General features: G+C 32.5%; 1 protein-coding gene across 2 annotated transcripts; it reads right to left on the bottom strand.

Annotated features, from left to right (window-relative positions):
* Nucleotides 1-1,820: 1,820 nt before the first annotated feature.
* LOC108450340 (auxin response factor 4) lies at nucleotides 1,821-7,317 on the bottom strand. 2 transcript variants are annotated; one of them, XM_017747909.2, is made up of 12 exons: nucleotides 6,398-7,317; nucleotides 6,234-6,290; nucleotides 5,510-5,692; nucleotides 5,338-5,422; nucleotides 5,166-5,256; nucleotides 4,839-5,003; nucleotides 4,324-4,443; nucleotides 4,137-4,212; nucleotides 3,389-3,551; nucleotides 2,564-3,297; nucleotides 2,291-2,481; nucleotides 1,821-2,132 (listed from the first exon to the last, which is right to left on the bottom strand). In XM_017747909.2, exons 1-12 carry the CDS (start codon nucleotides 6,770-6,772, stop codon nucleotides 1,928-1,930), a joined length of 2,445 nt encoding a protein of 814 aa, XP_017603398.1. In that variant the 5' UTR covers nucleotides 6,773-7,317; the 3' UTR covers nucleotides 1,821-1,927. The 2 variants fall into 2 exon arrangements, with proteins under 2 accessions (XP_017603398.1, XP_017603400.1); XM_017747911.2 differs by lacking the exon at nucleotides 1,821-2,132 and having other exon boundaries at nucleotides 2,305-2,481; nucleotides 2,584-3,297.
* Between the last annotated feature and the right edge of the window lie 9,951 nt (nucleotides 7,318-17,268).

Below are 17,268 nucleotides of genomic sequence, written 5' to 3'. Positions count from 1 at the left end.
TCATATTACTATTTTTCATGGTTTATAAACATAATTCAATTGGAAATGATTTTGTTTTTTGGTGTAAATTTTGTGTTGTATCTTTATAATGTCATATTTGCATATTTGTTAGAATACTTCAATTTACATAAAATGATATAGGTTGACTTGTTATTGTTTGTGCTATATATTTTGTGTTCACAGGGCTATAAATTTATACAATTATTTATATGTTAGTAATCTATTTCATATAAATTTTTATATATTAATATATTCATGTCGTGTTCATATTAATTTTTATCTCATATTCTGTCTCAATTATTTTTTATATCGTGAATTCATTTTATATTTTACATGATTTGTATAGCAATAGAATTCTTTCAATTCTATAATAAGAATTAAAAAAGTGTTACGCGTTTATTAATAAATTTTTGTTAGCTTTTCCTTTTAAAACTTATTGTATTTGTGATTCTCTTATAGAGAAATATAGAGAATTGGGGTTGGTAACTCGTATCACTGCATAGCATTGGAATAAGCAATTGAGTAAAATTGCAAAGGTGATTTTGTGGGTTTGATGTTTCGGATCTTTTGTAGCTCAACATCAATGGTGATAGGAGAGCATGTATGAAGCCAATGGTAACATACAAGAACCCTTTTTTTAGCTTATTGCCCTTATTTTTATGAACATTACTTTATCAACTTGTCACTTATGTTCTCTTTTAGAATTGATTAAAAGTAAAGTGTCGAATATAAATATATGTTCAAAACAATAATACATAATCTTTTTTATTTTTATTTTTGTATTTACTTGAACAATTATATCTTTATATGTTCATTTTAAATATGTATCATACATTAGGAATTAAAATAACATATTTTCATAGATATTAGACATAACAACAAAGACAAACACCTAAGTACCAACTCTACAATTGATATACAAATATGTGTTCAAAATAAAAATGTATAGTCATTTTTTCTCTAAATTTTGCACATATTTGAACTGTCATATCTTTGTATGTTAATTTTAAATATGTGTGATACATTTAGAATTATAATAACATTCAGTGAAAAAATTGTTAAAATATATCATATCTCTGTAATTAAAGTCACTTAATGTTAATCTATAAATATATATATATATATATATATATATATATTTGAAATTGTTAAAATTTATTAAATCCACTGAGAATCGATTTATAAAAATTTAAAGGCAAACCGATCTAATGAATCAATGGCGGGCATAATTCATCGTCAATAAATTTTATTGGTAATGGATGCAAATGAGTGCAGGATTGGGTTTCTTCTTCGAGATGCCTACCAATATAAAAATAGGATAGTTTCATTAATGGTAGATTTATAACCGGAATCTAGGTTTCTTTTAAAAAAGTTGTTAGTATTTATTTTACATGAATTCTTGTTATTTATTTTCAAATATTCATGCCTATGTGAATAATATATATATAAGTATTTTAAAATAAAACACATTCATGGATAATAACAATTTGTAAGCCATTGTTAAAAATATGGCTTCAGACTCCCTCGGGGAATATCTTAAATCGATTTTCCCAATCGTATGCCTTTTTTTTCAAAAAAAAAAATTAAAATTATTTTCAAATTATTTTACAACTTAAAACCAGCTTGAAAATGTATGATAAATAAGTTTTTGCTTGAACATAATATAAATACGACATGACAATGTAAATGAGAAGCACATCAACTTGATATGCACGTGGATTATCTCCAAATTTCTGGCATTCTGAAATGACCCATGAGCGACAATGCACGATGAATTTTTGTGGCAGACATTGTTGATGAGTAGTAAAACACCACATTCATTTGTCAAACACCATATGGCCAAAGAGCCCACTTTTTAGCTTTCAATAATCATATATTAATTCGACTACACCAAATACTTGATATATAGTTTCAGGATTCAATAACACTAAAAGCAAGCACTGATCTTCATACCCCTCATTACAGTGGGAGAGGAATCTGGCTGCCCCACCGAGGACGACTTTGATGCTTCCATTATCACTGCTGCTTCTTCCAAACAGCTTTGAGTCTCATCACTACCCATTCCTATGGTCATCTTCTCCACTTCTTCTCCTGTGTATATGTGGATCTTGGATACCACATCACAAAATTCACTGCAAACAGCAAGTCAAACTCATCATAGGTAACATATTTTTCACACAGCACAAGCCCAGTAATAATTTCTATGTGCATTTGAAACTTTGTAAACATGATAAACGCTATCATGCAACAAACTTCATAGTTGATAGCAGGGAGGGAGAGTGAGACTTACTGCCACGGGTCGTCTCCAACTACCATTACATCATTGTCCCTGTCAGTGTACAAAACCCGCCACCCTTTATCAGGAGCACTTAAAAGACCTTCCATACCGAAAAGATGTTCTAGTTCAGTTATCAAGTCTTTATATCCATAGAGTCTTGAGAGATCAATGGCTCTTCCAACCAAGCTGCCTTGCTTGTGAACCTGTAGTCAGTCATGTTACAGTATCAGTAGGACAGAAGTAGGAAATGCAGTTACAATTCAACTTCGGCTGTAACATACTTACCTTTGTACAACTCCGCTTACCAGAATTTTGTGAGTTCAGAGTAGGTGATTCCGCAGTCAAGGAGAATCCAAAGAGTTTACATCCAGACACATTTCCTTTGTAGCACTCATCCTGTTGATTCCTCAATTTTTTTCCAAAACCGGGACTAGGGATATTCTCCATTGGCTTATGGTCATTCGGAGGGTTTGGTTTCCTGATGTCGTCCACACTAACCCCCGGCTTAATTGAGGAAGCATTGAACAAAACATTGCCCCTTGGAAGTGTAGATGCATAAGAACACATTTTAGGTTCCTGGCCAGCTCTGTAAAACTCATTATAAGGAAAATATATATTTCGAAGTCCTTCTGGATAGAAGTTGGTGTTGGGTGCTTGATTCATGTTGAAAGAATTGCAACCATGATTGGTTTTTGCCCAAACACCAAGGTTGAGATCAGCCTTGTGTGTGAGGGACCTCAATGAGCAAATTTCTTGACCTTGCAAGACCTTCGGAAACCTATTTGTTTCCGCAAAGCCTGTGTGAGAAGAGGAGTGAGCCCTCATAAAATCACTAATGTTACTCTTTCCAAGTCCTGTCGATGCAAGACTTTGATGTGCCATAGATTGCATCTCGAAATGGAGGGGATGGTTCACTGTACCACATCCATATACAGGTGATATGAAACCTACATTTTCTTGACCTTGCAAGACCTTAGAGGATCTTGTCGATTCCTCAAAGTCCAAATATCCAACCCCTCCTGAAGAAAAGAACATTTGATGGACAAGTACATTTATCAAGTTTTGTTTTAAAAATAAACAATAATACGATTCTAACGGAAAGATTTATACCAGTGACAGGGGTGTCAAGTGCAGCAGTCTGCAGACCTGTCCGCAGTTTCTTTAACTTGAATGGAGATGGAATAATTAAGGGTGGGGGAAAAACAGAAGGATCAATTTCCCAAGGTGAAACTCTCTCTTGGTGATCACTTGCGATATCATCATCCCACCTAACCTGTTATATGTCATACTCAAGCGTGTGATACAAGATCCTCTCAATAATATTTTTGCACATGTATAAATATTAAAAGTAAAGGCTTCAATGTCTGATGATATAGATATCCTGAAATGAACTCAAGTAAGAGAAGTTGGATATTAAAAAGAGGTTTTTGCTATGACAGGTAAAGGAACTCTCAGCATGAAGCTACTGAGTTATATTTTATTGAACAATTAGTTGACTCAGGGCACCTTCCTAGTTGTTTTGTTTCATCAACCATTTTTCATTTCATTCGGAAAAATAGTTTATCAACATTCATCATGTGAAGCACAAAAGTTTATGCACATATGTGAAGTACCTTGATGAAAATAACATGCATATTAACTTGCCTAGTTGTGAAACCTATGTCACTAGGACTCAGCTGTGTTTAACACAGGGTAAACATGGGTATGTTGAATATTTTTTCCAAGATTTCCATGTATTTGGAAAGCCCTTGGATGAATATCTCTATTCCCATGTTTGGATATGTGTCGGAGCAATATGTGACTACACGAGTTAAACTATAAAAGCAATAGTTACATGAGCCCAATATTAGGGGCTCACCATTAAGCATCTCCACTTTGAGTTAGGCCATTTATAAGGATCTGAGTCCCCTATTCCTGTCACTACACCGTTGCACCTATAAAAGAGTAGCACTATATTATATTCTCAAAATTAAACCATTAAAAGGGAAAAGAAACAAAGAAAGCAATTGATCTTTGTCATGATCTGCGGTTTGATTAAACAAGACCTTCTCTCTGGCAAATCATCCATTTCACACTTCATTCTGAATCTTGCCCCAGTGCACATTGGATTTGTGATGCTTTTAATATACTTTTGGAAGGGTATGACGAACTCGGCATGACTGGCCCTGCATTACAGCAATTTGAACAAACATACCATTTCATTTCACATCAAATGCATAACACTCGGAATTTTAAATAGACTAACAAGCTCTGCAACACAACATCTTAATTACATTCCAACATTCAGAATGCTCCTTGAATGCAACTTGCAAGAGCTACTTATAATCTAAAATCTAACATTAAAAGATGCTTTGCAATCAGTTTGAAAATGACCTTCATATGTTCAAATGAAACATTTACTTACTGTAAAGACCATTTGCATTAACATTTATAACCTAATAAAAAATACTATTAATTCTAGATTTTGTTAGGTGAATTTTACTTTTTTTTGTGGTTTACATCACTTACCAGCTTATTTCTTTTCTTTATTTTTTTTGGCTAAATACCAGCCGATACGTACCTTGGACAGTAGCAGACTTGAAACACGCTTTTGGTGGATAATGCATTAGCCACTGCAGAAAGAACCTTTGGATATGAATTATGTTGCGCAATAATTGAATCTGGAAGACCAGTTCTTGGTCGAACAGCTCTTCTAATTCCCAACCTCAGCTCCCCATCTTCGCCCCTACAATGTGGAGATCAATGAATAACTAGGCAATGGGAAGACATAGGTGCACTATTATGATTCTCAAGTAGGATAGAATATTCCAGTTTATGATCAATTTCTAATTACAAATATGAAGTTGTGCTCTCCAAAACTTTGTATATTGGTAAAAGCTATACACACCTCAGAAAGAGCACTGCATCCCCAGCAATAAGATTCTTTTGACTCACAAAAACACTCCAGCCGGTAGTAAGGAGATGTCGCCTTGGTTGACCTACACATAATAAAGATTAAGCTCTTATCACTGGTTCTTTCTAAACACTATCAGAAATGCCATACTCTCTACTAAGGTTACCCCTATATATATGGCGAAACCTCCACTCAACTCCATGGAGGTCTTTAACAACAAGCTCCTGTGAGGGCCTTGTCTGTTTATAATCCTGAAATCAAGGCAAACACCATTATGTCTACAAGAGCGAGGTTCATGGTGAATATTACATCGAGGATTTATAAGTATAAATTTGCACCAGCCGAGGAAAACAGTCTTCAGCAGCTCTACGAGGAGCAGAGAACCCTCCATGGATGCTAGTGTCAGAAGCTGTTAGTGTCTTGCAAAACATGTGAGAGGTTGGTTTCGAAGGCGACCCATCGGCATGCTCATCCGCCTCTACCTCATCCAGCTGCTTGCTCCCCAAATTATGCCCTCTCAACTGATAACATTTTCAAAATATTTATAATCTTAGTTATAAGTGAAAAGTTATAGGTAATCCAAAAGTTAAGTCAATTAATTATTATTGAAGTCTTATGTCACTATTCATACTCATGAGTTATCTCTCTTGTTTCCGAAAAGTTATATCACTTAACAAAAGAGTCTTAATTATTCATTTATTTGATACACCAAAACTTTTTCAAACTTCTGTTGTTTTTAAATTTTTCTATAAAAAATTATTGTAGAAACAACATTGATCTTGTAAATTTATTTTTTATCCCATGCAAAAATAGAAAATCCCAAACTGGAAATCACCAAAACCATAAATTTGAAGTGCCTCGTAATAGGAAAACTAGTGTATGGAGACAGGAATTCATTCATTCATTCATTAAAGTCACTAAATTCTAAACATTTGCACTGTGAAACTCCCATTTCCTCATAAAAATAATACCAAAGAAATCACAGATTTTTATACTAGTATATTCTAAACCAATGTAAAGGACTCAATCAGGTATGGTTTAAGTTAAGAATTATAATAATACCTCCGGTTGAGGAAGTAAAGTAACTTGCGTATAGACCTCATCATTCTCCTTATTGGCCTTAACGACAGAAAACAAAAGGAGACTTCAAATGAATCAATCTTTCTTTAGGAGAAAGCTAACTTATAGTACAAGTCAAATTAAAAAAGAAAAATTGAATTAGTTACCAGAAGCTGGACATTCATCACTTTGCAAAAGATTTGGGAAGGAAGATCAAAGGTGTCCAAGGGAGAGAAAGGAAAAGCAAGGGCAAGTTGTTCCAAGTGACCTTGAGGGAAGTATACAACCACATTTCCCTTCTTTGGAAGTGATGTGAGAGGACCAGCACAAGCATGCCAAAGCTCCAAGTCAATGGAAGATGAACAAGGAGGTGAACCTGAGTTTGAAGTACATGAAGTAGAAGAAGAAGAAGATGATGATGACGATGATGATGACGACGACGACGACAAACAGTAAACGCAAGCACTAGCTTTTTCACAGCTGCCATTGCAAAGTACAGTCTTCTCCACCTCGTTTAATGCATGGTTCAGATCAATTTCCATGAACACCCCCCAAGTTTTACTTTATTTTTTCTTCTCCACAGTGCAAGTTCAACCGAATTACCAACTACCTCCACCAAACGGAATAATAACAGGAAAATTTACGAAAAAAAAGAAAAACTAGAATGAGAGTAAAAGGTACCCAAGAAAGCTGAATAACTAGAGGAAAAAAAACTAGGAAATGAAGTCAAAATCATTGGGAAGAAAATTCTGATATTCCTTTTAAGGGGTACCCGCAAAGCTATAAGATGAAGAATAGGAAAAGAACAAGACAGTCATGTTTTTGAAAATGGAGGGACAGAGAAGAAAGAAGAAAAGGCTATTTGAAATAAGAAGAAGAAGAAGGAATTCAAAGCAAAATTCCTCCCTCCCATTAGCAGGTAGTGATAAGGGGGAGCAGCACAGCAAACATAGACAATTGCTTATAGTAGTAAGCACAGCAAAGAAAAGGCAAGAAAAAGGCAATATGGGGTAGTGGCTTTTGGCTTTCGAACTTAACAAGATATCCAATGAAAAGAGAAGGGAAAACTGTGTTTAGTGGAGGGGTTAACAAATAAAATATCTATCTATATTCCTCCAATGAAATATCTGTTTAGGTGGGCAGAGGGGTTCAATATTAATAATTACTGATGATTATTAATAACCTGTCTAGTAGTTATCATTCCTTCTTCTACATTTAACCCTTCTTTTTAATTCTATATTTTCAATCACAATAATAACTTTTAAATAAATTTAGACAATTCACACCTTTAAATATAATAATATTCCAATATAAAATTTACTATCACTAATTCTAAATCTCCTTTCAAAATATCAACACATTATTACTAACTTGTATTCATATACATTGAGATACAATATTTTTACGTTTTTATTTTTATTTTTTTAAAAATAATTTTAAATTATAAATTTACGTATAATTAATTTAAATGTATGTGATGTTGAAACTAGGTTAACAAAATACACATAAGAATACATATAGAAAATCTGAAATATTGATAAATCCAAGACAATGTATTAGAATGTAGCATATGAATACTAAAGTAAAATCAATAGAGCGATTGATTTTGTTAATAAAAGAAACTGTAAACTTCAAATTTTCAAATTGTTTTAAAAAATATAAGTTAGTAGATTTTAGGTGTGACGAGAATGAAATCATTACATATTTTTAGACTTAATTTAATATTATTTTTAAAAGTATTTTTTATTGAGTAAAAGTTCAAAAACTTTATTTCTTACTTTTATAAAATTTAAAAATATATTATTTAATAATACTTTTATTTAAAATATTTTTTGTCATAAAATATTTTTAAAATAATACTAAATTGACTACAACTTATTTATTTTAGGACAAAGTATCACCTTAATATAGTATCTCTCTACACCGTTTAAGGTGTAGATGATAGTGTGAAAGCTAAAGTTACATTTTAAATATCTAAATCCAATTTATTTATTATATATTTTATTTGTGAATCATATTTTTTAGTGTTTGGGTTTGATTTTTTATTTAAAAAAGTGTGAGACTAAAAATAATTAAATATGTAAAGTAGATATTAAAGTTGATTCTCATATAAACTAGAATTGAGGGGGAAAAAAGAAATATTATTAAAAATATACGAAATCCACAGTGACGAAGGCGATTCAAATAGGTTGAAGCTAAGCCCGAATAATTGTAAAATGGATAATAAATAAGTAAAAATAAATAGAAAGAAAGGAGTAGCTGGAAGAGGAAAGAAACATGGGACCAAAGAAGGAGCTTTTGGCAGCAACTATCGTGGGCGTGTTGTTAGTTGTTAGGGCTCAGTGAGTCAGTCAGACAGACTGCAACTGCTGCTCCTTCACTTTTTTTTTTGTTTTTGGGATTAATCTCTAGTCTTATCATCTATCTTTTTTTTTTTTCCTCAATCCTGTCTTCTTATTTTCCCCACTACATTCTTCAGCGCGTGACCTTATTTTCTCGGTAAAGGTTAAGATTTAGAATGAGCAAATATCATTTTTTAGTATTTTATGATGTATTTTATTTTAATTTAATTTTTAAACTGTTATAATTTTGATTCATCAAATTGTAAATTATTTTGAAAATTTTATTTTTTTTAAATGGATTACATAAATCCTAACGACCATGTGAAGGTATATTAATGAAAGCGAATTCTGGCATAAAAGAATCTTATAGGTTGTTTTTTTCTCTGAAATAATTCCCATAATAATAAAATTGAGTGGAAAAGAAGAAGAAAAAGTAAAATGCACGCGAGAAGGGATGGAGGAAGTGAGAGTGATGGCATCACATAGCCTGCGCCTTTGGCGCTGCTTCATGGCCCCCACCACTGTCCACTCGCTCGCCTCAATTTTTCCTACCCAATCCATCCTTCTATTCCCACTTTATTTACCAATTTAAGCCATTCATATTATCTCATGTTTTTTAATCAATTATAATCCGCTCTTTCTCTATAAAATTCATATGCTATATTAATATTTTGTTATAACAAAAAAAATTAATCGACTTTTTATATTTTATTTAATATTTTATATTAAATTTTCACTTATAATTTATAATAATAACGATAATTATGAAGTATATTCTTTTAAATCCTTATAATAACATATTGACTTGTATTTGAATATGTTAAATATAGATATTATTTTAGTTTTTATTTTAATATTTACATTTCTCTATGGGTTAATACAATAATATCTATAATTATTGAAAAATTATAACTATATCTAACATATTTAAAAAATTAAAATATATGTCACTATATTATTTCTATTAATTTTTACACTTTAATATCTATATATAAAATATTATGTGTTATTATATGTGTAAGTTTGTCTTTCTTTTTTATTGATCTTGTTCCATAACAATAATATTTGTATAAAAGTTTATAATGTTTTATTTTGTTAGAGTTTAATGTTGTATAAATGTTTGTCTTTAATTTTTAAAATTAAGTGTAGCTTTTAATCTTATGTTGTTAGTTTAAAAAGTAACTAATCTCACATTATCTAAGAACAAGCTACAAATGAATTATGAGTCTATATATACTCATATTTCACATTCCTAAAAATAAAAAAAAATGAGATTTGGGGTCTATATAAAGACATGTTTTGTAAATTTTATTTTCACAAGAAGTAGCACTAGAAAAAATTTAAAAAAATATATTGTGCAGAAAATAGGGCATTTTACAAGGAAAATCTCTTTTTTTTCTAAAATTATGGAAATAGGCCGACTTTTTAATTATTTACCGGACTAGGCCCTTTTCCCCGAAATCGCGTCCACGTCAGCGCTACTTTATTGTCCACATCAGCAAAATGCTCTCCTAGGGAAGCGTTTTGTCCATGTCAACAGAAATCGTGTCCTTCAGGGCGCGCTTTGCTGACGTGGACAAAACGCTTCCCTGGGGAGCGTTTTTGCCCGTTCAACGGTCAGATAAAAAAAAAAAACTATAAAATGGCCCTCCTAATTCATTTTTTCACACAAATCACTTTCAAATTCTCTAATTCTCTCAAATTTTCAATCCCCTCCTTTATTTTTCACACAATTCTTTGTTTAATCTCGATTTTCTTTCAATATTCCCTTAAAAAATATATCAATTTTTAGTGAAAATTTCTTAAAATTCCATCAAAATTTTACCAAATTTCTCTGTTTAAAATTTTTTTTAAATTTAATTTTTTTAAATTAAAAAAATACCATCGTGCTAGCAATGGCCAAAGAGCTAATCCGTCTTGATAATAAGTACATCTCCGTTGAGCAAATGAAAATGGTGAGTGATACTTTAATTTATTTATTCAAATTTAATTTTCATTTATGCAAATTTAATTTTCAGTTATGATGTTTGCATTAATTAATTTATGCAATTTTAATTAATTTTTGTTTTATAATTTTTTACAATAGTCTGTAGATCGGGTGTTAGAATGTTACATTCGTAATATGCCTAATCCTCCATCGCCCTTGATCTAGAATTACTTGCCTGAAGCGAGATTCTGGCATGTGGCCACGATAGGTCGGGGGTGCAAGTTGGACCCGAAACTAATCAGTGCGTTGATAGAGAGGTGGAGACCCGAGACGCATACTTTTCATCTTCCATGCGGAGAATGTACTATCACTCTGCAAGACGTGCATTTGCAATTGGGATTGTCGGTGGATGGGTACGCAATCACCGGATCCGCATCATCTAGCGATTGGAGCGCCGTATGCTACGAGCTTTTGGGTGCTATACCGAATTATATTAACGGAGGTCGGATCCAGATGGGCTGGTTATGAGACACATTCCTGGAGCCGGATAATGATTCGACAGAACTCGAAAGAATACAATATACTCGGGCATACATTGTAATACCCCATACCCGTACCTGAGATCGGGATAGGATACGAGGCATTACCGAGATTTTCAGAATAATTTCAATTAATTTATATTATTTAGTATTCATTTTCATGTTTCATGTAACATCCTTTTCATATATTCAATTCAAAATATCATATAAAATATGATACAATACTTAAATTGTCATATTTATATGCTCATTCAGGATATACGAACCTACCTGACTAAATTGCAGAAATACCAAGATTTAAGGGCATATTGGTAATTTACCATTTTCCCAAAATTTACCCAATCTTAAATTGATAATTTCATTCAATTTATTAATTTAGATAATAAAACAATTCATTCCCTTCAATTTAGTCATTTTTGACATTTTTACAAAATTGTCCCTAAAGTTTTACTTTTATTCAATTTAGTCCATGAGCTTAACACATGCAAATTAGCCATGCTAACTGAATATTTATATATATTTTCCTCCTCCTCCTATCCATTCCACATCCTTAATGTATATAACTCATTTGTAAGTAACATTATCTATAATTTTATTATTTAATTTTATGGATATTTAAGCTATTTATCTGTGTCATAGTCACTAAATTATTTATATCTGGAGTTATAAAACTCCAAATTAAGATCCAATAATTTTCCCTAAAACTAGACTCATATATCTTCTTACCATAAAATTTTCATAATTTTTGGTTTAGCCAATAAGTACAGTTTATTCTTTAAAGTTATCCATGTTCTGCTGTTTGACAGTTTCAACCCTTCTTCACTAAAAATTAATTATCTTACAGTACAAAACTCGGATAATGTTTCCATTGATTTCTCCTGAAAATAGACTCATTAGGGATTCTAAACATATAACTTTAAGCCTCTAATTATTTTTATCCAATTTTTGGTGATTTTTAAAATTCAGAACAGGGGAACCCGAATATGTTCTGACCTTGTCTCACAAAATTCATTATATCTCATAATTTACAATTCAATTGCTTATACTGTTTCTTCTGTAAGAAACTAGACTCAATAAGCTTTAATTCAATATTTTATTCATCCTATAATTCAATTTATAAAATTTTTGGTGATTTTTCAAACTTAGACTACTGCTGCTGTCCAAAATAGTCTTAGTGCAAAATGTTGATTTTCTACTTTTAATTTCAATTTAATCCTAACTAAATTCACTTACATTTTTATCTTAATTCATACTTTACTTCTACTCAATTTTTAACCAAACTTAGACATAATTATCTATTTTTCATCATAAAACCATAATTTCAAAATTCTTTCAATTTTGTCCTTAAAGCATAAAACTTATGAATCACTTTACAATTCAATCCTTATATCATTTCTAACTTAAATTTCTATTAATTTAGCCCTTAACTCATCATTTTATTTATCATGGACAATATCTAGAAATCTAATAACTTTCAAAATATCAACTTAATTTCATCAAAACTTTGTTCTGAAACTTCTAAAACATCAAAATTAAGTAAAAGGGCTTGATTGACTTACCTATTAAAGCTTAAAGCTTCAAACCTTAAATTTTCCCTTTTCTCCCTTTCTTTCTTTTCTTTCTTTCTTTTTCTCCCCTGCTCTCTGTTTCGTTTCATTCTGTTTCTTTTCTATCTTCTTTTTTTTTCTTTTATTCCATTTGTTTTATATATATAATATAATAACAATAAAAATCTACTAAATAACTAAAATTTATTTAATATTTGTATCCACTTATATCCTTATATTTGTCTTTCTTTAATCTATTTATTATATAAATATCTTTTACTTAATACTAATATATAATTTAATAATATACTTATATGATAAGTAAATATACATGTATTTTACAATTGTATGTATATTTATATTACACATGTCACCATATCCATATGCACCATACATTTGTCTTTTCTTAATTTATTTCAAAATATAATAATATAATTAATTTAATTTGTAATATAATAAAATAATAACATTAATAATATATTTATAACTTAAACAACATAAAAAATCAAAGATTTTTATGTTTTGCCGCCTCATTCTTTAGAATAGGCTTAATTGCCTATTTAGTCCCCCTTATCTTCTTTAATTCTGTAATTAAACTTTTACACTTCATTCAACTTAATCCTTTTTCCTAATCACTCTTAATTAAGCTAAATTCACTTAATTAAACTCTAATTAACCACTCATTTTACTTCGTAAATATTTTTAATAAATATTTAGTAATCCATTTTTGATAAACAGAGATCCGAAATTACACTTTTTCAGTATCGGTAAAATTCGGGTCATTACATACATTCTCGAGATTATTGGAGGTTATCTGATGCCGGACTTGTCATGAAACCTTGTACATCTGAGATGGCTGTTGAAACTCGTAGATTTTAGAGCAGTCGGCAAATTGAGTTGGGGGTCTACCGTGTTGGCAAAGTTGTACAAGGAAATGTGCGGTGCGACGCTACCGAACAAAGCCAAAATAAGAGGTTGTCTATCACTACTGCAATCATGGGCACGGTTTCGCTTTCCATTTTTACGTCCTCAAGTGGACCATCCATATACATTTCCACTAATAACGAGGTAAATTTTGTATTATATTTTACAATTATTACGTAGATTTAGTATATAATTGTTGTATGCTAAAAAATTATTTAATTAGGTGGAACCGTTAGGCGAGTTATGTCGGAATACCCAACTCTCTCGAAGATATACGGCTTCTATTAGACCAACGATCGGATACACAAGTAAGTATTAAATAAATTATATATAATTAATAAAATAGTCGTTTCATATTTAGTATTTAGTATTATGTATATAAGTAATATTTTTATCATGTTCATATAGTTTGAATGGACACCATACGACGATTCGACAATTCGGGCAGTAATTCCGGATGAATACGTTTAAAATTCGAATGCTTGGCATGTGAAGGTCCCATTGGTGAACTATGCTACGGTCGAGATCCACCAATCAGACAGAGTATTGCAACAATTTGGATTTCGACAACCGATTCCCGTGGCACCCGAGGTGTTTGATGAAGAGCATAAAGTCGACTTACGGCTATTGAATATGGATTGGCCAAGATACTGGTCAGGCTATATAAAAGTGGGAAAATCGGTATGATTATATACCTACTAGGGAACTGATTATCGTTCCAAAGTTAGCATGCGTACCAGAATACATGCCATGGTTTAGGATCCATGGCAAGCCATATTTATTGTCGAAAGAGGAGAGGCGACGACAAATTCGTGTTCAAATGAAACGACGGGGCCCTTTAAATCTAAGAAGAATGGACGACGACGCAGGCCCATCAACAGCGCCCACACAATCAGCAGGCCCATCAACAGCGCCCATACAATCAGCAAGCTCATCAACAGCGCCGCCACAATCACCGGGCCCAACAGTTCAACAGACGACACCCATATCACAGCCTTTTCCTAGTCCTATGCCAGGTACGTATCCTATCCCTTATATGTATCCTAACCCTTTTATGTTTCCTTTTCCTAGTCCTGTGGCAGGTTGGAATCCATGGCCCGGTTCATCTCCGGTCCCGATTAGTCCGAGTCAACTGCCAATCTATAGGCCGTCGTCGCATGAGGGATCGCAGGAGACGCCATCGGGGGGCTCTTCTTCCTACCAATCCCCATCACCTTACGGGGTTCAAACACCTCCTCCATGGGTGATGCAAACACCATCGCAGTCATTATTCTATCAAGGTGGGTCAAGCTCTCAACACCCACAACCAGATCCCCTGCTGGATGAACCGCAACCGCCGTCGGAAGCCGAACCAAGGAGGAATCCAGCACGGACCCGTCAACGACCCCCGTGTGGCACTGATTCTAACCGCCACGGACATTGAATTTTTTTAATATATGTGTACAAACTTTTTATATTGTTTAATTTGAATAAAATAAAATTTCTTTTGAATAAGGCAATTGTAAATTATATGTCTTAAAAACCCAATTGTACAAACTTTTTATATTGTTTAATTTTTATTTATATTTATATTTCTTTATTTGATTATATATGTCTTAAAAACTATTTCTATATTTACCTCATTTGACCTCTCTCATCAACCCTACATTAACCCTATTTTTTATCTCAATAAAATCAAACAAAAATACTCGATTGAATGATAAACATCATATTTGTGAAGAAAAGGAGGATGATAAATTTTTTATCATTCATAAATGCTAACCTTGAAGGTTTACATATTTATCAATTTGATGAATTCGTCATTCTTATAGATAATTAAAATATATATATATATATATATAATTATACAAAATTAATAAAATTAATAAAATATTTTTTTCAAAATTTTAAAAAATCATAAATATTATAAAATATTCATAAAAAATTCTAAATATATAACTAATAACTATAATCCATCAATACATGTATTCCAACAAAAATTGAGGTAATATTTGAGCTAATTAATTACGCCTCACCATGTCTCGATGTCTTACTTGTATTTGATCGACATAGTTATCACGTAAAATAAAATAAATTACTATATTTTTATTAAAATAGAAGGTATTGTTTCGTTTGATAGAATAAAAGTTTGAAATATTCCAATAAAAGACTAAATTGAATAAAAGTAAAACTTTAGGGGCAATCCTGTAAAATAAAAGTAAAAGTTTGATACATTTCATTTAATAAAATATAAATAATACAACATAATTTTTTATGACAACTATCAACTATTTCGATTAGGACATGATCTACTTGTATGTCCTGGGTTCCTACAGTATCCGCATAATTTCTGTTGATCGACTGTTTCTCGGATATCCATATCGGTACGTATTCTAGTCGAGCAAGGTCAACCCTTTGGTTTGTAACATAATTCTCTATCCAGTAACAGCTTAAACGGAGCAAGCGATACAGGCGGCCACTTACGTTCATCCGGGACAGGTGGGAATACATGTCTCCACATGTTGTACATAGTTTGTATTCTGTACACTTCGTCGACGTATCTCATAGGATCTATATGCAGATTCTGACAAGCTGCAATTACATGACTGCATGGATAACGAAGTGCGTCAAACCTCCCACAGTCGCAAGTTCTATTTCTCAAGTGTACACGATATTGCCCGCCAATAATACCTTCCTGCGGTCTGTCAAACTCCGTCACACGAAACTATAGATTGTCTCGATCATGACACACTGTGTGCATGGTGTTCGCCCGCTCCTTCGCCTTGTTAATTTCTTGCAATACCTTTGCTCACCATACATGTCCTCATTGGATTTGGCCTGTATAACTTGCTGCTCATTTCGGGAATAGTGCCGCTAAACGAAAATATGTATCTCGAACAACTAATGTTATTGGTAAATGGCGTGTTCCTTTCAGAATAGAATTTATACATTCGGCCAGGTTTGAGGTCATATGATCATATCGTAGGCCACAGTCGTATGCTTCTGTCCACTGTTCGAAAGGTATATTACATAGGTAGTTTGCTCCTTCTTCGTTATCCGAAAGCAGAATCGCCAACATTTCATGGAAATGATCCTTACTTATCTCATACCCTACCAATATAAGTTGATAGCGAAAATTACATACCACATTTCCAGTTAAAATAAATTCAGTATTACAAACGAAATTATATTAATAGATATTACATACCTATGTTGGTTACTTGTCATTTTTCAGTTGTAGAATGAAATTGCCCGTGGTAGTTGGACGCAACGTACCTTAGGCAATACCGATGGTGTGTGTGATGCCACATGCTTCCCTGTCGCGCAATTGCGGCTAGTATTTCGGTGCCCCGATCTGATATGACACAGATATTAGGTTGGGGGCAAACATGCTTCCTTAGCCTAGAAAGAAAGAAATCTCAGTCATCAGCTGACTCCCCTGGTGTTATTGCAAACGCAATTGGAAGGATTCTTCCATTGCCATCCTGTGCCACAGCTAGCAATAGCCGATGGGTATATCTACCGTACATAAAGGTACCGTCAATTTGTACCAACGGCTTACAATATGGAAATGCATCTCGGTATTGTTTAAAGCTCCAAAATAAACGCTTAAATACTTGGCATCCACGGAGCAATTAGTCGTTGTAATACGCAGGTTCGGTTTGAAGGTCTGTTATGCAACCTGGGACATATCTCTCCAGCACATGACACCACTGCCAGAGTTCGTTATATGAAGCGTCCCACCCACCATATATCTTTTCTAACGCCTTCTGCTTAGCT

Source organism: Gossypium arboreum, chromosome 5 (genome assembly GCF_025698485.1).
Source record: "Gossypium arboreum isolate Shixiya-1 chromosome 5, ASM2569848v2, whole genome shotgun sequence".
NCBI classification, from domain to species: domain Eukaryota; kingdom Viridiplantae; phylum Streptophyta; class Magnoliopsida; order Malvales; family Malvaceae; genus Gossypium; species Gossypium arboreum.
This window is presented reverse-complemented; position numbering and strand designations above follow the sequence as displayed.

Coding starts and splice junctions, on each gene's coding strand:
- LOC108450340 (XM_017747909.2), bottom strand. CDS start 6,772: ATGGAAATTGATCTGAACCATGCATTAAACGAGGTGGAGAAGACTGTA. Junction 6,291..6,397: donor TGATGAATGTCCAGCTTCTG/GTAACTAATTCA, acceptor TCTGTCGTTAAG/GCCAATAAGGAGAATGATGA. Junction 5,257..5,337: donor GTTTCGCCATATATATAGGG/GTAACCTTAGTA, acceptor TATTATGTGTAG/GTCAACCAAGGCGACATCTC.